Genomic DNA, 22,564 nt, shown 5'->3' on the forward strand with positions numbered 1-22,564 from the left:
CCCCCCCCGTCAGCCACTGGACTTGAACCCAAAACCTTCTTGCTGTGAGGTGAGAGTGCTAACCACTACACCATTGTGCCACACTATATTTCTGAGATGAAAGAAAGCTACCCGGGCTAATGTTATCAATATGAGTTTCAAACCAAAGACTGGAGTCAATGATCACCCCGAGGTCTTTTACTGCTCCTCATGAAGAAACTGAAAGGCCATCCACAGTTATTATGTAATCCTACTTCTAGCTGCATGTGGTCCTAATACAGGTACTTCTGTCTTGTCAGAGTTAAGTGAGATGCCCTGAGACCGAGATGCTGATCTCTTCTGCTGCTCAGACCTGCCTGATCCATCCTGATGCTCTATGTCTGGCTGGAGTCTCATCACATCGCTCCTGTGGAGGACAGCCCCATAAGGACAGTTGAAAGTCACACTTGGAAGATGTCCTGGACACTTACAGTAATGCTTTTATGGCTGAGGACTACAGCTGACTTGCTAACTTTAGGACTGCAGTTGTCACGAACAGTTTTGCAGTCAAGTTTTCATCAATGAAGAGTTTATAACATCAACGAAACTGACTTCATGTTAAAACTGTTAAAATGTTATAATCACATTGTCTGTTTTCACCCAAATGAAGATGGGTTCCCTTTTGAGTCTGGTTCCTCTCAAGATTTCTTCCTCATGTCATCTGAGGGAGTTTTTCCTTGCCACTGTCACCACAGGTATGCTCATTGGGGATAGATTAGGGATACAATTAGCTCCTGTTTGAAGTCATTAAAATTCTGTAAAGCTGCTTTGCGACAGGGCGGCACGGTGGTGTAGTGGTTAGCGCTGTCGCCTCACAGCAAGAAGGTCCTGGGTTCGAGCCCCGGGGCCGGCGAGGGCCTTTCTGTGTGGAGTTTGCATGTTCTCCCCGTGTCCGCGTGGGTTTCCTCCGGGTGCTCCGGTTTCCCCCACAGTCCAAAGACATGCAGGTTAGGTTAACTGGTGACTCTAAATTGACCGTAGGTGTGAATGTGAGTGTGAATGGTGGTCTGTGTCTATGAGTCAGCCCTGTGATGACCTGGCGACTTGTCCAGGGTGTACCCCGCCTTTCGCCCGTAGTCAGCTGGGATAGGCTCCAGCTTGCCTGCGACCCTGTAGAAGGATAAAGCGGCTAGAGATAATGTGATGTGTGATGTGTGATGCTTTGCGACAATGTCTATTGTTAAAAGTGCTATAAAAATAAACTTGACACATTCCTCAGTTTTATTAAGCTGGTGTCTCTCATCTGGCTTTGCAGAAACATACAACTGTGTGTCATCAGCATAACAGTGGAAACTAATACCATGCTTACAAATAATATTACCCAGAGGTAACATATAGAAAGAAAAAAGCAATGGGCCTAAACGGAACCATGTGGAACACCAAACTTTACCTTAGTATGCAAAGGAACATTGCCATTTACATCAACAAACTGACAGTGATCAATTAAATAAGAGCTGAGCCAGGAGAGGGCTGTTCCCTTAACTCCCACATTGTCTAGTCTATCCAGGAGAATGGAACGATCAATGGTGTCAAAGGCTGCACTAAGGTCAAGCAATACAAGCAGCAAGACACAGCCCTGATCAGATGCCAACAGTAGGCCGTTTACTACTTTAATCAGAGCTGTCTCTGTGCTATGATGCTGTCTAAATCCTGACTGATACATTTCATGGATGTTATTCCTATGTATATATGAGCATAACTGCTGTGTGACAGCTTTTTCTAGGATCTCAGAGATAAAGCAGAGGTTTGGTATTGGCCTATAATTGGACAGCTGACAGGGGTCGAGGTCAGGGGTTTTTTTAATCAAGGGTTTGATAACTGCTAGTTTAAAGGATTTGGGTACATTGCCACTGCTAAAAGAATAATTATTTTTTTTAGAAGAGTTTTGATTGCTTCTAGTGTTCTGTTTGAAGAATCATGTAGGTAAGAGATCTAGTACACAAGTTGAAGATTTTGATGAGGAAATAAGTGAAATTATTTCAGACTCTCAAAGGGGAGTAAAAGATGAATCATTGCTCTGATGTGGTTATAGTGTTCTCTCCACGGATACTTATCAAATTGGCTGGCTTTAAATTGATATTTTCAATTTTGTTCTTGGGGGGGGATAATGATCATTGCTACTACATATTGAAGGTGTGCATGTGTCTGTGGTGGTCTTATTCCTAGTTCATATTGCCAAAGTATAAGGATCTAGGATTATTTTTGTTATATTCTATTAGAGTAGAGAGAAAAACATTGATCTACTGCATTAAGAGCTTGTCTATATAGTTCAAGAGGTTCTTCTTCCATGCTAATTGGAATACTATCAACTTTGTTTGACACCATTTTCTAACTTTGTTTTAAGCTGCATGTGTGATCATTATACCAGGGTGTGATGTTTTTTCTCTTGAATTATTTTCTTTTAAGCGGAGCTACATCATCTAAAGTATCGCAGAATATTGACTCAAAGCTGATAAAAGTTCTGTGGAGTTTGATGGTGATCCAAACAAGTTGATAACTAGGGGAAACTTCTGATAAATCTTCATGCAATAGTTGGTGTAAATGTAATTTTGAAGTGATGGTGTGTCAAGCTGCATACAGAATATTATTGCTCAGACATATTTTGAATCAGATGAGAGTCTGACGCTACCTCAGATGATGTGGAAGTCAGACTATATTTTCTATATTTAATACAAGTATTTGATCAAGAGTGTGACCACCATTATGGGTCAGTCCTATGACGTTCTGATTAAACCCTAATGAATCTAAAATGGACATGAACACTGTTTTCAGAGGGTCTTCAGGGTTATTGAAGTGAATATCAAAGTCGACAATAGTTCATTTTTTGTCCAAAGAAACAACCAGTTTGAGATGAAATCTGCAAATTCAGAAAAATTCAGAACACAGACCACAGATCTGTAAATAATTAGCTGAATTGACTGGGTAGACTTATTTTTTTTTGCTACATATGTTAATATAAAGAACTTCAATCATATTGAAATTTCGTTCAGGTTTTTGTATGATGTCTAGGTTATCATAACAAATAACTATGACGCCTTGTCCACTACCAGTTAGATGAAGCTGATACATATAGCTGTGTTAGGGTTCTCCCAGTCAGAACGGTCAACTTGCTTCTCGAGACCCAATGCCTTCGTGCCACCTACGGATCCGGGACGGAAACACCGCGAAAGAAACAGACCAGGAAAACCAGAGATAGGTTTCACAGCCAGTTTATTCACAGTTCCTTCATCAAAATGAAAACATTTTTGAAAACATTTTATAGCATCCATTTATCTCTGTGTTTATGTTTTGTCTACATGTACGTAAATATGTGTATGTTATGTGTGTGTGTCTGTGTAGGAATGTGGCATAGAAATGTGTGTGTGTAGGATGTCAGACTATGACATCAGCTATGTTTGTCTCCTCAATTGCGTGCAATTGAGGGGACCTTGATCTGGGGCAGGTTACATCAGTGTGTGTGTATAAATCTTGAATCAAGCATAACATAATGACATTTCTGATGATATGACATGATAGCAAGGTACAAACAGATTTTAAAGGTCATTGCTGACGTACACCCCTTCAGGTCAGATATACAGTGGCAGCCATTGAATTTGTTCCACGTTTCCGTGACTGGCCCTCTGCAGGCCCTTGGCCATCCCCTGACTGGTTCTTGACTGTCTGCCAATTGGTCAGTGCAGATAATTTATCCCCCACAATGACGTAGTCAATGCAGTCCTGACTGGTGACGCCCCTAAGCAGCTTGTGTGAAAACCAGCTGCTATCCCTCATTTTTCCACAGGGAGGCGCAGTGATTGTCCGTTTCACAAAGCAGGTTTATCAAATGCTGAGAACAGCTGATTTCAGTTAGTTAATTCAACCCGGAGGACTTTCACCGGGAGTTAAAAAGCCATACGATTTTAATGTGCTCATACAGCGAGTTTGAATATGTTTTCTGAAAGAAGCGTAACACTGCTGCAGCTGCCAATCACACTGGGAAATCCTAATAGAAATGAAATTACTCATCAGTTACAGTGCAATGTCAATATAATTAAAAATTAATTCAACAGATCTGACAGGTGATTTATGTACGGTATGTGAAGGGAAAACGGCAGGGACTATATGCGCCTTGGTAGCCCGGGGGTTACACTGCATGCCTGGGTTTTCCGTAGAGGTCTGTGCGGGACAGAATTTTCAGTCCCGCTCCTGCAAAGAATTATGATTTTCAGTCCCACTCCCGCCTGCCATATTTTGTCCTGCTCCCGCCCGCAAATCCCGCATGATGCAGACGTTCGTGTTATTTCTCACGAAAGTTCTTGTCATTGGCTTGGGGAATTAAACATGCTGATCTTAGCTGAGCTCTCCACTGACCGATCCTTCACCTAGCGCACAGAGCGAGGGTGCGCGCTGCCAGGCGGCATGCGCAGCTGAGGCTTTACATGTACATCTATCTATCTATCTATCTATCTATCTATCTATCTATCTGTCTGTCTGTCTGTCTGTGTCTGTCTATCTGTATGTCTCTCTCTCTCTCTCTCTCTCTCAATCTTTCTCTATCTGTCCGCATGTTGTGTGTGTGTGTAAAACCCTGACAGCGTTTGGCCAGAGTGTCATATTACACTGAGGCTATTCATTCTCTCTCTCTCTCTCTCTCTCACACACACACACACGCGCACACACACACACACACAGGAAATGAAGAAAATAAAAAGGAATAAGAAAAATAAATAAAAAGAAAGAAAGGAGTTTGAAAGTGAAAAAGAAGAGTGCATGAGAGAGAAGAGAGAGAGAATGAGAGTGTCAGTGTATGAACAAAAAAATAATAAGACTTACACACGCACACACACATATATATATACACACACTTATGCACGCACACACACAGACACACACACAGGCAAAAATATTAGAATTGCACATTGGCAGTAGTGCATTAGCATTGTGTGTGTGTCCCCTCTGAAAAAACATGTGCGGAAAGGAATCGGAAACGTACGCGAGATTAGACCACATCCACAAATTTAGGCATCTTAAAATGTTTTTATTAATGCCAAATAAAATATCCAGCACAAATTATATATGATAGACATACATTAATATTTAATTCGGTTTTCCCACAGTTTATCCAAAGTATCATTTTTTTCAGTGTGTGTTCTGAGTGTTTGCCCTTAGCAGTTTACAGGAGACTGAAAAACAGGTTCTGAATATTCTGTTTTGGGGGATGCCTTTTGCATTGTTCAAAGAGAATGGTCCCTTTTCACTGAATGGGGGGTAGGGCAGCTTGCGCATTCCAGCCAAACGAGCTGTTACGCATTACAAAAGGTTAGATGCCATACTGTAGTTTACCCTGTAAGACCCATTGTTTCAATATTACAACATCACTTTTAGCGATTTTAACAAAAGGTCTGCAAACTTTTTTTTTTTCTCAAGACCACATTTACACCGTAATGTAATCATATGAAAAATACCATTACAGACTGGTGGAGCAGCGTGCCGAAAATAATATGTATTTGGTCCAAGGTGTGGGTTTTTTTCATACGTCGCTGGCTCTTTTGCCAGTAGCGCATCACTTGCGCAGGTCTGGGGTTACCCTGCAATTTTCGGGTTGATCTATTATTATTAGGCTACCGCATAAAAGCAGTCACATTGTGTGCTCAATGCCTGTATACAGTGCTGAAATAAACGTTTTGCAATGAATAAGAAGTGTTTTGAGTTAACAGCATATTTTTAACACTAGAAGGCCCAAAGTGCAGACTTTAGTCTGCAAAGAAATCCCCCCCAAATTTGTGAATAAGTCTAACATACCATTACCTGCCTCCCATTGTTGTGTAAAGAAGCCTAATTATTGTGTTACCTGAGAAATAGCCTCTTTGTTTCTAACCCTAACCAGACTTCACAATGTCACAACCAAGAAGGATCAGTTCTAACCCTAACCCCAAATCCTGGATCTAACCCCAACCTGAGCTCACCCCTAATCCAACCCCTAGCCTTAGCCCCTAGCCCAAAACCTAGCCTCAAATAATAATGGAATAATAACCCAAATATAACATGGGGGTACTGACCAGGCACTTGTGGAGCATTGAGGATGGGGCTTGGGAAAGACAGTGCACAACACGGCCTTGGCCTAGGCCAGGACGTGGATCTTTCCGGAAACCCTAACCCAAGTATGTGATTGAGCAGGACAGTTCAGACACAGAGGCCACATCAGATAAGCAGGAAGACACAATGCACATCAACCCCCCTTGTAAAAAAAAAAATGTTGCAGATGTGGGCATAACACCTGGATCCACAGAGAAGGCAAAAGATGGCACTGTGTGGTTCCACCACAAAGTTGGAGACTTTTCTGCTCATGAAACTCCACAGACAGCATTCAATGGATCTGGAGGGCCAACAGAGTTTGCAACACACAAAATCATGAGTCGCCTTCAAAGCTTCCTGTATTTGTTGGATATCAGCATGTTGTTGGCCATCAGAGACTGCACAGTCCAGGAGGGCCGTAGAACAAATCCCAGCTGGCAGATGAGTGTCTTTGAGCTGATGGTGTTCCTCGCAATCCTTTTTCGAAGGGCTGCCAAGGGTTGTGTGGGCCAATAGATTGGGCAACCCCAATACCAAAGCCATAATGCCCCATAACCACTTTCTTGAAATAAAGCGGTACCTTCACTTCGACAACAAGGACACCCGCAAGGAGCGCATACAAATGGACAAATTTGCAGCAATTTCAGACATCTGGCAGGAGTTTGTTCAGAATTGTGTGTCGTCCTACAGTCCAGGGCAACATGTTACCATGCATGAGCAGTTATTTCCTTCAAAGGTTCGTTGTCCCTTTCTGCAGTACATCGCATCCAACCCTGACAAGTTTGGAATCAAGTTTTGGATTGCAGCAGATCTGGACACAAAATACATGTGTAATGCCATCCCTTACTTGGGAAAAGATCCCACTTGTCCAACGGGAGAGAGGCTATCAGAGAATATTGTTTTGAAATTGATGGAACCATTTACCGTATGGACCAGGGAAGGACTGTAACTATGGATAATTTCTTCACCTCTCTGTCTTTGGCTAACAGGCTTCTTCAACGAAAAACAACTCTGCTTGGCACTATCAACAAAAATCATCAGGAGCTACCAGCAACTGCAAAGGAAACCTCGGGGCGCCAGTTGTACTCCACACAGGTGTTCACATCTGGAAGTGCCTTGCTGATGGTGTTTGCAACAAAAAAAATAAATCTGTTTGTCTTCTGAGCACCATGCATCAGAAAGTGGAAATTGTGGACACCCCAAAACAAAAACCAAACACTGTTGTTGATTACAACCATTTCAAATGCAGCGTTGATATCATGGACCAGAAATTATGGAACTACTCGGTGCGTGCAGGAACACGGAGATGGCCCATGGCTGTGTTTTACAACCTGCTTGACATGGCTGTCACAAATGCACGTCTTGTACACAGCATGTACAGGATCCAAAGAAAGTCGCCAATTGTTCATGCTGGAGCTTGCAGAGGAAATTCAAAACAGGCTTTTGCAGGAAAAGGCACAAGGGGAAGAACACAAACAGCAGTATGAGATGAAAGTTTCTCAGAAGAAAAAGACACAGTGCCAGGTGCGCATACCCTGCAATAATAACAGAAGCACTGAACTTTGTGTACGCTGCCACAAATACACCTGTGGGAAATGTACCGTAGGAAAGACTCACCATGGGAATGTGGAAACTACTAGATGGGACAACTGTATGCTACATTTCTGTGCTTTGTATAGCCTCCATGTGTAGCGAGCCTGCTTTTCTTAGTGTGAAATAAATGTTTATTTTCTTCCTGAAGTTATACCGTCTGAAGTTTTTCCAAGCTGAAATTGTGTTTTTTGGGGCACTAATTCCAGTCCTCTGACATTGTCAGCTTGGCAGAGTAAATTGTCATTGAAATTGGGGTGTAGAGTGGGGGAAAAAGCCCCCCTTAAGGAAAATTCAGTTTTTCTCCAAGTTGAAATGAACCATGTGTTTAGTTTTAATCATAGTTTTTGACAACAGTGACATGAACAATAATGCCACCTAAAGTTTGCCTAAAGTTAATACTTAATTTTTTTTTTTTTAACAAAAACAAACATTGTGCCAAGGGGGCCTTTTACCCCCCCAGTGGGGTAAAAGGCCCCCTGAGGTGGGGCAATAGGCCCCCTCACTCAAAAAAAGCTGTTTGGATAGCAGAAGTGTTTACTTAACCCTATAATATGAAAGAAACAAGAAAATATCCCTGAATTAATGAATAGATGCATTATTTTATTATATTTCGCATTTTAATTTCAATATAATTTTGTGTGGATTGAACATGAATTAACAAAGAACAAGTGCATCAATAATGCTAATTGAATCAATGAATTCATTGCATTAACATTACAGTGAAATGTAATGCTATCTAAATAAATACCCTGCAGCTGAAAACCCCCAACTGAAACAACACACATGCCATCACACACACACACACACACACACACACACACACAGGTTTCTATTCTAATCTGAGGTAATATTTTTAAGTTCAAATTACTTGCTTTACTCAACCAGGTAAGTGAGATGTTATTAAAAACTATGTATCTGCTATTCAGAAATGTATGAAATACAGTAATTATGATAAAAGGAAACGATGCCCCCTGGGGGCCATTTACCCCGTCATTAAGGGGGTGTTTTACCCCACAGACTACACTTTTACAAAAAAGGGTCTTACTTTCAAAATGTGATTCAACTTTTTATACCTAATGTATTTTTTTTAACATACTGACTTGTCTACTCATACCACATACACAGCTGTGATATCTGATGAAATAGCAGCTATCTAAATACAGTTTTACTGATATCTGAAAATTATATCACTTACCATGAAATTTGATTTCTCTCCTCTGCGTTGCTGATATGCGATCCACAGTGGATATTTGTATATCCCCGTTGTCAAGCCAGTCCATAGCAACAACAGAAATGTCAATTTGCGCCATCTGGTGGTTATTTTGGGTAAAACAGGCCAGGGGCGTATTACCCCACGGGGGCTTTTTCCCCTACTCTACTCCATTCATGAATAGCAACCTCAGTGGGGGGTGGAGTGGCTGTTCACAATACAATGGAGACAGCACCTTGAGAGGAATACACAATTTTTGCAGAGAGGAGGGGGCATGCAGCAGAAGTGAAAATCTCTGGGCCGTTTAATGAACCGTGTTTATCATATACGATAACACATTATCAACAAAGAAAGAAAAAAAAAAACAATGCCAAGGATCAGGAAAAGAACCACAGCGCTGTGATTAGTTGGGCTATCAATGACTGAAAGAGCCCCGGCACGTAACTAAGCATTATAAAGTTAAAAAATATTTTTATTGAAAAAACAAGAATGTAATGATTTCTAAAATTTCTAAAATGATTTTACCTAACGAAATTTTCTGCTTTAATCCACATTTGCTGGTGTTGAGTGTTTTTTTTTTTTTGCTTCTCAAAATCATCTCATCACATCACTCGCTGCTGGGGTGTGCAAGCTTCCCTGCCCCCTATTTGTTGAAAATCTTCTGTAGATGTCGGGGTTTTATATTGATTTATTATTATTATAATTGTTAATAATTAAACGTGATAAATCTGGTTATTAGGAACAAAGGAGAGCATAGTGGGAAATGATATGGTAACTGTCTCTTGTCGGTTCAAATACGATACTGTTTTGTGATTACACTGTACCGGTACATTTGAATAAAAATAGACAAATGGCATGAACCTCTCTACTGTCTCTTATTACACTAAAGAAAGGGCCTGGCCGAGTCATTCCGTATTACTGAAAAAAAGAAAGAACGAATGATACACGGATTGTGTATCATTCGTTCTTTCCAGTTTTAATTGGCAATCAAAAATGACTTTCATTTCAATTTTAGGCTCATATAAAAAAAATATATCAAAAACCAGTAATTTTTTCATTTTTTGTGTTAAAATAAAAACAAATAACCAGTCACGTTCTCATTGCCATTTTTGATCGCGGTGGCTGTGCAGGCGGTTTGGGACACACCAGCGCTCTGCGTGGCGGAGCTTCTCTGCTCGCTGTGTGGATCCATGGCGTGGTGTTCGAGTGATGTTGCTGACGGCGTCAGTGCTGGAGATGTGGGACTGTGGCTGCTACACCACGGGAATTACATCCTGACCCCTACTTGGTGGACTTTTTACTTTTTATTATATTTTTATTTATTTTTTCTTTCCTTGTCTATAATTGTAAAGCGTCCTTGGGTTTTTTGAAAGGCGCTATATAAATTTAACTTATTATTATTATTATTTGAAAATAGAAAGAACGAATGATACACTGATTCAAACAATTAAGCTATACGGTACTTTCATCACAAGCATGTTGTTTAGCGTGCCCTATAAGGCCTACTTCATGAAACAGTAATCAGTGGCTACATTCAACTTGTAATAGATTTCAGTAGTTAGTAAAGTCTCATAAGCAAAAAAAAAGTCTGTTTTCAGTCATCCCAACATTGCCACTATTTAATATTGTCTAGCCTATTTGAAAGCAGGACCTACATGCAACACTAAAAAGGGCACAGTGATTGCAAGAGTCACTTTTTTAAAAATATTTATTTTTGAGCGAGTTTGCCTTTGTTTAACAGTAGCTGGTATAGAGTGCTCCGAGATGATGCTAAAAATAGTAACACTGCGCGTGCGCGGCCATCTTGGAAGTCACTCGCTCCAGAGCACTCATAGAGTACACATTCACCGATTCGTTTCCGTGTTAGAGGGCTTAGAAGCTTGGATTTTTTAAGAATTTAGACATCTGAAGTGATGGAACACTACTGTGAAAGTTTGGATAAGCAGGCACGGGAGCGTTATGCTGAGAAGGTACGTTTCATTGGGAATGTAGATGTGTCGGTGTTTACTGCTGAAGACGGAGAGACAAAAGTGATCAGAGGGAAAGTGTTACACTCGCAGAGACTATCCCAGCCTAGTCTACACCCCTGGATAATAGTTGACAAGAGACATGCTATTTTGTGTGCACATTGCAACTGCATTGCTGGATTTGGGGAATGTTGCTCCCATGTTGCTTCCCTGTTGTTTTATGTTGAAGCGGCCACGAGACTGAGGGAAAGAACGACGGTCACACAACAGCCAGCATACTGGATGCTACCGGCGTCTAGGTTAGTAACTATGAAATTCAAGACAATATTAACCTACCTGTCACAAAGTGATCAGAACAAATCCGGATACAGTCAAGTTGTCCTAAATTTGATCGGTTAATGGCAGCCAGCCACTGTCGTCTCCTCCGCTCGCTTTTCTCCTGTGCTGCAATTCCCTGGTTAGTCACAACTTTAGGGAGTCTGTGGAAGCTTTTGCCACCCTTTTCCCCCCGGCTACTACGGCCAACAATGACACACGTATTCGGCATTGTCACCCCTTTTTGCTTCGCTGAACAACAAAAATGCACTGACACAGCGACCTTTAACTTCCAATATGGCCGCCACTGGGTTCGCGCTGACCTCAAAGCACTCTATAGAGGTTGGCAGAAAACAGGGAGAGAGGAGTGAGGGTGAAAAACCCAAGGCAAGAATCGAACCATGTTTCAGGAGTTACCAGTATAAGACATGTGCAGTAACCACCAGACTACCAAGACCCGCAGTTTCGCCTGCTCCTGCACTGAAAAAAGTAACCTACCATATAGAATTTACCCAATAAATCTGAGGTAACAATTTGCATTGACTTGTTTGGGGTAGATTTAATTCCATATATTGAGTATAAAATAACAAATAAAAAGCTATGAAATACTTAAATTTGGTAAAATTTACCTCACATTTATGTATCTATTCAACAGCTACTTTCTCATTGAAATTGGGTAAAATTATCTCGTTTGCTAGTAGGTAATACCTGATAATTACTAATCAAAGGTAATTAATATCACTTACGGTAGTAACCATTACTTATTCGGAGAAGGTAAGATGTACCCCCCAAAAAAAGACTTTCAGATGGTTCATCATCTCAAAGTTTTTAATCCATAAAATCATCAAAAAAACAACAACACAGAATAAAGTGCAGTACAACAGCTTCACACAACATTTCAAGTAATGAACCTGTTTTATAACTCACTAACTAACAGCTTCAAATGTTGTTTCTGGACTGACCAAATCTGCAGTCCAGGTGCATTTATACAACAAATAACTGAACCGCCTTGTTTATATGCAGCAATGATGCACCAAATGATCAAAAAACACAAAATAAAGTGCAGTACAACAGCTTCACACAACATTTCAAGTAATGAACCTGTTTTACGGTATACCGTAGCTCACTAAACTACCATAACAGCCGGAGAGAGGAAGATGGCAGTCCGAGAGTTCCCTGGCTGACTGCAATAATTCCTAAATATTCCTTGGCTGACTGCAATAATCGAGTAAATTTTATCTGGTTTGCTTAGATTATATTTACCACTCTCCAAACCTACGGTATAGAATTTACCCAATAAATCTGAGGTAACAATTTGCATTGACTTGTTTGGGGTAGATTTCATTCCATATATTGAGTATAAAATAACAAATAAAAAGCTATGAAATACTTAAATTGGGTAAAATTTACATCACATTTATGTATCTATTCAACAGCTATTTTCTCATTGAAATTGGGGAAAATTATCTCTTGTTTGCTAGTAGGTAATACCTGATAATTACTTATCAAAGGTAATTAATATCACTTAGTAACCATTACTTATTCGGAGAAGGTAAGATGTACCCCCCAAAAAAAGACTTTCAGATGGCTCATCATCTCAATGTTTTTAATCCATAATATCATAAAAAAAAGAATGAAGTGCAGTACAATAGCTTCACACAACATTTCAAGTAATGTTTTTTTTTTATGAGAGAAGCGCCATCTAATGGCGACACCGTGGAATCGAATGAATGGGCGTGTTTAGAATTAAAATAGGAGAGGGAGGGGGTCTGAGCCATCCATGGCAGCGCCCTGGCGTTCAGCTGGGAACTGCACGGCAGTCGCATGGCGTGCAGCTGGAATGGGAAAAATTCAATAGCTGCTACCGTAACATAGGGCAATATGTACTTAAGATGGTGATGGAATTTTTAAACACCGATAATATATCTAGTCTATGAAGTCTAGTCAAAGGAGGTCAAATACATCAGAAATTAATGCCAAGTTAAACAGAAATAGTTTAAAGGATCTAAAAAGCTAAAGGATGAAAAGCTAAAATATTAAAATCAAATTCTTAACACATGAATGTGTGTCTTGTGCTAAGTCAGCAAATTACATCTTGATTTCATCAATATGTAGTAAGACAATCATAAGCAAAATAACAAATAAGAATATGTCTAACAATTTTAAACAAAGATATGTTAAAAGAAAGTAAACAAAAATAAGAATAAACTTAAACAAAGAAAGTCATACGAAACATAATAAAAATAAGAATATGTCTGGCAAAACAAAGAAATGCTACTTCACCGGAGGAAGGTCAAACAGGATTCAGGATTAAACTCAAAGTCTTAACATTAGAATCATAAAGTCTTAACAATCCTAAATTATATTCTGTAATTATAAAACTAACTTAAAACTATAAAACTAACATGAATCACTTAATGCAGCTTTAAATCTAACATTAAATCCAACATTCAATCATTTCAACTTCAGATTCAACATTAAAGAAACTGGTTAACTCTACCAATCTTAAATCACAATCCTAGCTATAAAACTAACTTATATCATGGCTTTAAATTTAACTTTTAATCCCAAATACATGTTGGCTATGCAGCTGCGAGTGTGTGAGAGTGGGTCTGACATCATTGCAGACCTTGGCGCTATCCAGACACATCTCTGATCAACAATAAACATCCCACATCAAAACAAGCAAAATGTTCTTAAACAATGTCTAGCTGAGACAAAAGGCCATTTCAACCGAACAGAATCTATCCTACAAAGGAATAAAACCTAACAAGCTGAGAATGAAGCAAATAGCTTCATTTAAATGCGACATACTCATTTGGTTTGATCCACATTTCCGTTAAACATAGTACATTAAACTCCTGCTCCGTAATAATTCTATGAAGAATTAGGCTCATGCTACAGTACTACACTGATAAGTGTTACAGTTGAATCATTATTTATATGGTGGTAATTAATGACTACTTAATAACTACATAAGATCAAAAGAAAACATTAATAGTCTTGTTTAAAAATCACTAAGATTGTTTTAAAATATGTAGTCCTTTAATATGAACAATTAGGATCAAAGTACAGGACATTTTCAGCAAAAGCATGAATAAAAACCATTTAATTTGACAACTTTAAAGCATGCAATGTCTCGGAGTTATTGCACTTGTGGGTTTTAAATGTACCTGAATAAGTAAAACTCTTCCCACACTGTGAGCAGTGATACGGCTTCTCTCCTGTGTGAATGCGCTGGTGTTGTTGGAGAGCACTCTGACGAGTAAAACTCTTCCCACACTGTGAGCAGTGATACGGCTTCTCTCCTGTGTGAATGCGCTGGTGTTTTTGGAGAGCACTCTGCTGAGTAAAACTCTTTCCACACTGTGAGCAGTGAAACGGCTTCTCTCCTGTGTGAATGCGCTGGTGTGTTTGGAGAGCACTCTGCTGAGTAAAACTCTTTCCACACTGTGAGCAGTGAAACGGCTTCTCTCCTGTGTGAATGCGCTGGTGTTTTTGGAGAGCACTCTGATGAGTAAAACTCTTCTCACACTGTAAGCAGTGATATGGCTTCACTCCTGTGTGAATGCGCTGGTGTAGTTGGAGATGACTCTGACGAGTAAAACTCTTCCCACACTGTGAGCAGTGAAACGGCTTCTCTCCTGTGTGAATGCGCTGGTGTTGTTGGAGATGAATCTGCTGAGTAAAACTCTTTCCACACTGTGAGCAGTGAAACGGCTTCTCTCCTGTGTGAATGCGCTGGTGTTTTTGGAGAGCACTCTGATGAGTAAAACTCTTCTCACACTGTGAGCAGTGATACGGCTTCTCTCCTGTGTGAATGCGCTGGTGTAGTTGGAGAGCACTCTGCTGAGTAAAACTCTTCCCACACTGTGAGCAGTGATATGGCTTCACTCCTGTGTGAATGCGCTGGTGTAGTTGGAGATGACTCTGCTGAGTAAAACTCTTCCCACACTGTGAGCAGTGATGCGGCTTCTCTCCTGTGTGAATGCGCTGGTGTTTTTGGAGAGCACTCTGATGAGTAAAACTCTTCTCACACTGTGAGCAGTGATATGGCTTCACTCCTGTGTGAATGCGCTGGTGTAGTTGGAGAGCACTCTGATGAGTAAAACTCTTCCCACACTGTGAACAGTGATACGGCTTCTCTCCTGTGTGAATGCGCTGGTGTCGTTGGAGATCACTCTGATGAGTAAAACTCTTCCCACACTGTGAGCAGTGATACGGCTTCTCTCCTGTGTGAATGCGCTGGTGTGTTTGGAGATCACTCTGATGAGTAAAACTCTTCCCACACTGTGAGCAGTGAAACGGCTTCTCTCCTGTGTGAATGCGCTGGTGTTTTTGGAGAGCACTCTGCTGAGTAAAACTCTTCCCACACTGTGAGCAGTGATACGGCTTCTCTCCTGTGTGAATGCGCTGGTGTTTTTGGAGAGCACTCTGCTGAGTAAAACTCTTCCCACACTGTGAGCAGTGATACGGCTTCTCTCCTGTGTGAATGCGCTGGTGTGTTTGGAGATCACTCTGCTGAGTAAAACTCTTCCCACACTGTGAGCAGTGATACGGCTTCTCTCCTGTGTGAATGCGCTGGTGTGTTTGGAGATCACTCTGCTGAGTAAAACTCTTCCCACACTGTGAGCAGTGATACGGCTTCTCTCCTGTGTGAATGCGCTGGTGTGTTTGGAGATCACTCTGCTGAGTAAAACTCTTCCCACACTGTGAGCAGTGATATGGCTTCTCTCCTGTGTGAATGCGCTGGTGTGTTTGGAGATCACTCTGCTGAGTAAAACTCTTCCCACACTGTGAGCAGTGATACGGCTTCTCTCCTGTGTGAATGCGCTGGTGTTTTTGGAGAGCACTCTGCTGAGTAAAACTCTTCCCACACTGTGAGCAGTGAAACGGCTTCTCTCCTGTGTGAATGCGCTGGTGTTTTTGGAGAGCACTCTGCTGAGTAAAACTCTTCCCACACTGTGAGCAGTGATACGGCTTCTCTCCTGTGTGAATGCGCTGGTGTTTTTGGAGATCACTCTGACGAGTAAAACTCTTCCCACACTGTGAGCAGTGATACGGCTTCTCTCCTGTGTGAATGCGCTGGTGTGTTTGGAGATTACTCTGATGAGTAAAACTCTTCCCACACTGTGAGCAGTGATACGGCTTCTCTCCTGTGTGAATGCGCTGGTGTGTTTGGAGACCACTCTGACGAGTAAAACTCTTTCCACACTGTGAGCAGTGATGCGGCTTCTCTCCTGTGTGAATGCGCTGGTGTCGTTGGAGAGCACTCTGTTCAGTAAAACTCTTCCGACACTGTGAGCAGTCATGTGGCTTTACTCCTTTGTGACTGCACTGGTTCCATTTGAGTGCATTCTGATGACCAAAACTTTTTCCACAGTCTGAGCTGTGGTGAATTTCCTTCTCTACATCATTATGAGAAGTGTCAGAACTGAAAGCATCAGCTGATGTTGGCTGACTACTGGAGCATTTGGAGGGGATTTGAAGTTCATATTTAATCTCTCTTGATTCCTGAAGTCTCACAGACTCTTCATCGTGGCATCTCTGGATGCACTGGTCAAGGTAAATTTGAGATGCACAGGAACGAGGACATGTGGAGCAGGAAAAGACTTGCAGCAAAGTGTTCTTTACTTCTGGGGAAGTGAAAGGACAAAAGTATCAGAAATTTTACATGAAATGCAACAAGATTATAAAATCTAACCACAGTAACCTAATGTAAGGGAGCATTTTTACTGAACCTCAAACTTTCAAGATTCTACATGAAGACTGAGGAGAAAAAAAAAGTATATTTGAGGACAAAGATACAGCAGCCTCTAGCTAGGAATACTTGTAGATTCAATAAGGTGCTGGTACAACAGGTAGGCACAGCACTGGTCATAGCCCCGTGGGTCAGACTGACTAAGGGGGAGTAGCTGGTTTCTGTTTGATATAATGTTAAGTCTAGGTAATGGAAAGCCTAGCCTTATTTACATCTCGTCCAGGATTAATAAGGAGACTCAGCCCGAGCATTCAAGATTCTGAAACATACAACAATGGGCCTTATTTATCAATCTGGTTATGAATAGATTTATCTAGAAGCATTTACACAAGAAGGTCTTTATTTTTACATATGGATTGTCATATTTAAAATGCTTATTAATTTCAGTGAAACACATAGTTAATGAAATAAAATTTTGTGGGATTTTGTGAAACCCACTTGATTCATTTAATGTAAATGGTGAAAGAAAGAAAGCCAGCATCCATAAATTAAGACATAAGAAAGGCCATACAGAATTGCAGGTATATAAAAAAAGGGACACACTGCAACAGTTCAAATGGCATTCAATTCAGTCTGCAGCAGTATAGAGGTTTTGCACCATCACATGACCCCCAAATAGAGAGATTTCTACATAGAGATGAAAGTGGAGCAAAGGAAAAAACCCTGAGATTGGGGGGGGGGGGGGGGGGGGGGGGCAACGTCCCCTGAAAATATTTTAATAACATAACATGCAAAACCCTGCATTCTAGTGCATTTTAGTACTTATTTTCACTAAAACAAGTTATAACTTTTAAGCCTTTTTCTTTCATGTACATTAATGATTAACATGTCAAAAATATCAAATTTAATTCCCCTAGTTATTGAGTAATTTTCAGGAGTGCATTTAGAAAACGCGGCGGTTTTCCTGGCTACACAGTTAATTACTTTGAAAAAAAAAATCACAGTTGAAGGTAAACTCAGCAAAATCCCAAAACGCTACTGTTAAAAAGTAAAAGGTCTGTTAGAGTTTCTAAAGCTTTCAGGTTTCAATGTTGGGGACATTGAGCCTCGTTTATCAATCTTTTAGCAGAGTTGTGCGTTTGCATAAGCTAAAGTGAACTAAAAATTTCCAATTCATATTTGTGTGAGTTGAAGCCAATTGCTTACATTAGTTCGAATTGTCTGTAAATTTAAACATACCAATGAATACCAAATTTCTCATATAAATCAGGGGCGTAGGGTGTGTGTGTCACACATTGACTGGCAGCCTGAGTGCATTATGTAACAAAACATAATTACCATTGCTAGTTTTAGGCAGCTTAGAAACAGGCTCTTCCATTATCGCTGTTTCTTCCACGTTTTCTTGATGATGTGTTCTAGAAACGGCACTAAAACTTAGCTTCCAAACCACAAAATGCAACTTTGATGAGGGGAAAATTTATATATATATATATATATATATATATATATATATAATTGCTTACCTCTCTTCACGTCGAAAGGAGGAGGAAAGTTTTGCTTGTTTTGACATGGCGAATTATTAACACGAGAAAATACTCGTAATTCGCAACTAAAAAGACTGCAGCTACACTGGCAGCTGGAACATGCTTTCTAGTGCGATGTGTTGCGCTTGCGCAGAACGGTGTCAGTCCTGAAGGCGCGCGCGCGCCTAACGAGTTCCAGCATGTGCGCCGTTAATAAAGAACACCTTTCTTTAATCAATGAACTATGTTTGGGCTATTTAAGGACTGCGCCCATGCAAGGACGATGCGAAGTATTACGCCGCGTCTAGGAATGTGAAAAATCCGAAAAATACATTTCTCCATTCGGAAAACCAGAGATTTAAGAGTTTTGTCAAATATCCGGATTTCCGGGTCATTCGCAGAAAAAATCCGGCGGAAAATCTAAAAACCCGGAATTCCGGGAAATTCTGTAACACTTTCATGACCAGGGTTGTAAATGTAAAAGGGAAAAATGGTGCACAAACATTGGGCGGAACTCTGTTGAACGGAGAGGTCAAAAATACGATCATATGCTCACTTCATTTCCACAAAGGTAAGAATTCCAAAAATAAAAAAAATTAAATTTCAAAACTGCAGCAAGGTGCTCATTCTTATACAGTGAAGTGAACATGAGCGTCAACACAGCAGCTTGTCATTGCCTAACCTTCACTGAGACTTTAAAAGTGCATTTACATTCAGGGGTCCTTCGGAGCACGTTGTGCGCGCACTTGGGACCTTGTCATTATGGGAAATGCCTGATGCTGATTTGACTGCAATCAGCATGCGCATATAAGGATGCTGTTTTCACAGAGACTTTGCAAGTATGCGGTGGTAGACAGATCTAAGTGCAGGAATAGTGTTTATTAGCAAGCGTGATATTTGCAAAAATATAACACAAGCAAAACCAAAAGCTGAGTCATAAACATGGCTCAAATCATGACAGTGATTTAAAAAAAAAAAAAAAAACATTCAAAAAGACTGTTCTTATATGGGTGTGCCGATTGTTTTCAAATCAGTATCAGGTGTTTCCCATAACGACTGGGGCCTGTGAGCGAGCACAGCTGCTTGAGCGTGTGTAGGCGTGACAGTCAAGAGTTCGCCTACTGTGTGACCACAACTTTTAGTTTGCCTGTATATCGCCAAGCATCATCACCAAAACACCTATTTTTCATTGATAACCCATCGCAGAGCATTGCGAGTTGTAGTGTGACTGTAGCTTTATGCCCATGTTCACTTCACTGTATAAGAATAAGCACCTTGCTAGACTTTGTCTCTTATGCTCAACTCTCTGTATAAGATTGAGTGCCTCACTGCACTTCATATGTTTACGAGCTATTTTCCCTTCTACGTTTTCAAATCTTTCTCATTTTTTCCCCCCGATAATGAATTACTTTTGGTAAATTAAAAAATCTGATGTCTTTTGTTTCATTCAGAATGATTTACACATCCAAAAACACAGCAAAATCTTCCCATACTGATCAATAACAACTAACTCGTCTGAATGAAGCACTACAAGCATGCCTCCTGTCATGGTGGTGTAGTTACCATTGCTATGGGGGTCATGTGATGGTGCAAAGCCTCTACAGGAATTTCCTTACTGTATTATGCAAAGAATGCCACGGTGTGGTTTGTAGTAATAAAGCAACCACTTACTTGTCCCTGAATATGTTGAAATTTTCGAGCTGAAAGAGTTTAAGCAGTTAAAAATAAACATAATTAAAGATTCTTTCTGTATGGCATGACTGGTGGAATTATTGAATTTAATACTAAAAATAATGTTATTGCTTGTTAAATTGGTTGATAATATAAATACTGTATCACGTGCTCCTGAAATAAAGCAAATGTGTTCTAATTGATTTGTATAATGCTTGATGGGTTTGACAGACAACTGTATTAGCCAATTAACAACTTTGCTTGGTTCAGGCATGCTGCATGTGCGTGTTCAACTAACTTCTATCCAGCCAGTTGCACTGAAGATATTATAAAATGTTTTTTTTTGTCCCTCCCTCCTGTGTGTTTCTGTAATATGGGGAGGTCTGAAAGCATTGTCCTATATTGTGTGTTTGTTGTGATAGGCCATGTGTTTATTTACCCTGATTTTCTCCCTAATTTAGCCATGACCAATTCCCACCCATCAGGCTACTCTTCTGTATCACACAACAACCCCAACCAGGGAGGGCTAAGGCTACCAATGTGCTTCCTCCGAGGCAAGTAACACCAGTTGACCGCATCTTTTACTCATACAATGTCAGTGGGTGGCGTAACACACTCAGAGGAAAGCCCAATCCACTCACTTCCATATGAATGTGCATGAGCTCACAGACACCCGTGACTCACTAGTGTAATTAACAGAGGAGAGAGAGAGCATGTCACCCCTCCCTCCCAGAGAGCCTAGCCAATTTTTCTCTCTTGAGCTCCCGACCACAGATGACTGTGGCATTATCAGGATTAGAATGTGGCAATCTCCCGAAAATAGGGAAGATGATGGGGAGGATATTTTTCTGCTGCGCCACTCAGGATCCACAGGGCATGCATTTTACGCTACTTCTGGTTAAATTGTGCATGATGAATAAAAATACAGCAGTATTTTGTGGTTTACTATATATTCAGTTTCAAACAAGTAACCCTAGAAATGGGTTATGATTTTCAAATAGTCATTAAAACATTTAAAAAAAATCAATTAGTTTATGCGACAATCCTTTTTTTCTTGCTTTGAAAAAAAAGTTTCTCCTGTGTTCACTTGGTGCCCACTATCATGACCTTTTTGTTCCATTTGAGTTTTGCGAATTTTGGTTAAAGGCAGAACATGATCCTCATCAGGAAATGGCTCGAAACACAAATACAATCAACGGTATTTCAGAATAACCAGCACTGAGTTTATTCAGTATGTTGAATGGAAGATGTTTGGTTATTTTTCTTCTGTCATCAGTATTAAGTTGTACTCATGAGAAATGTCGATTAATTAGCACTCTTATGGAGAAAAGCCAGACGTTACAAAGGATTCGCAATAGCAAGAGATGTAGTGGGCTGACTTCACGTGTCTCAGAGGAAGCCGACAGACTTCACCCTCTCTGGTTGGTCATTGTCATATGATAGAGAAGTCCTACCTGGTTGGTGGAACTGGCCAAAATGAGTTCTCTGGGGGAGTGCTCTGGTTATTGTAGACTCCATTGTACAACAGTATTCATCCCAGAAACAATATTAGGCTAAGAAATAGATCACTAGATGATGCAGAAAATAACCTCTATAATCTCTTAGACTATAGTAACACCTTTCTGTCTGGTTGTTCCTGTAGGTGCAGGACTGAGTTCTTTGGTGCCCTCCTCTTCATACCACACCAAGAGCTCCTGTCCTGGGTTAATGGGTCGACAGCAACGATACAGAATTCCCCCTCGATACTGAAATGCCACAAGATTCTGTTCTTTATTATTATGGGCACAATTCACATACCTAAAAGAATGAGGCAAGATTCCAGAAAAGGTAAAAATCAGATCAGCGTTACAAACTTAGAGAAAGCATGGCAGAGATACCAGTGACAGCAAGAAGATAAAGTTCTTCCAACAAATTATGAGCTGTAAAATCAAAAGCACTAAAAAGATCCAACAACTGGTGTATTTCTCACCTCATCCAATTCACATGCATCTCTCTTCTGGTGTCGATGTATTTTTCACACTGCATGCTCCTGTATATCTGTAGAAAAATACCACATTTACATTTTCTTCACTAAAATCAATCAATGTCTTTAAATGAGGGATACAGAAATGAGAACGATGGCTCGTGCCAATATTACATTAAGGCTTATGAAGGTTGAATTAAAGGTTCTTGACTGTATCTTTAGATTCACAAAACAGCTGACAAGCTTGGAGATGAATTTAGTAACTACAGGAAAATGCAGGCAAGGCTTTATCAGAATTTAGGCAAAGGAAAGGTTTCTCATAAAAGGCTTTACATCTTACATGGCAAAGCTGCGCTGTGAATCAGACTTCTCTGATAAATATCTGCCCATTGTGTTTTGGTCTCTAAACAGACAGCTTAAAACAACAACAACAACAACAACAAAAAACCAAACAAAAAAACCCCCACACAACTATAAAGTCAGTTCTGCCACCAAATAGGTTTTATAGAAAATATTTTGGATTTGTACAAGTAATTGTCATTTGCCATA

The 22,564-nt window shown here is 40.4% G+C and overlaps 2 protein-coding genes across 7 annotated transcripts in view; one reads left to right on the top strand and one right to left on the bottom strand.

Annotated features, from left to right (window-relative positions):
* Positions 1–22,564, top strand: part of LOC132901310 (zinc finger protein 850-like) — an 808,362-nt gene that overhangs the window by 294,431 nt on the left and 491,367 nt on the right. The window lies entirely within an intron of this gene.
* Positions 11,997–22,564, bottom strand: part of LOC132901312 (zinc finger protein 271-like) — a 93,958-nt gene continuing 83,390 nt past the window's right edge. For 5 of the 6 annotated variants that reach the window (XM_060943626.1, XM_060943621.1, XM_060943623.1 and 2 more), the window contains 3 exons: positions 22,022–22,089; positions 21,671–21,849; positions 11,997–16,793 (listed from right to left, as the gene is read on the bottom strand). In XM_060943626.1, the coding sequence (XP_060799609.1) occupies positions 14,266–16,793; positions 21,671–21,849; positions 22,022–22,077 (2,763 nt within the window). In that variant the 5' untranslated portion in view covers positions 22,078–22,089 and the 3' untranslated portion in view covers positions 11,997–14,265. The remainder of the gene's footprint in view (positions 16,794–21,670; positions 21,850–22,021; positions 22,090–22,564) is intronic. The other variant, XM_060943622.1, reaches the window with a different exon arrangement.

This window comes from Neoarius graeffei, chromosome 17 (genome assembly GCF_027579695.1).
Source record: "Neoarius graeffei isolate fNeoGra1 chromosome 17, fNeoGra1.pri, whole genome shotgun sequence".
Taxonomy (NCBI): Eukaryota; Metazoa; Chordata; class Actinopteri; order Siluriformes; family Ariidae; genus Neoarius; species Neoarius graeffei.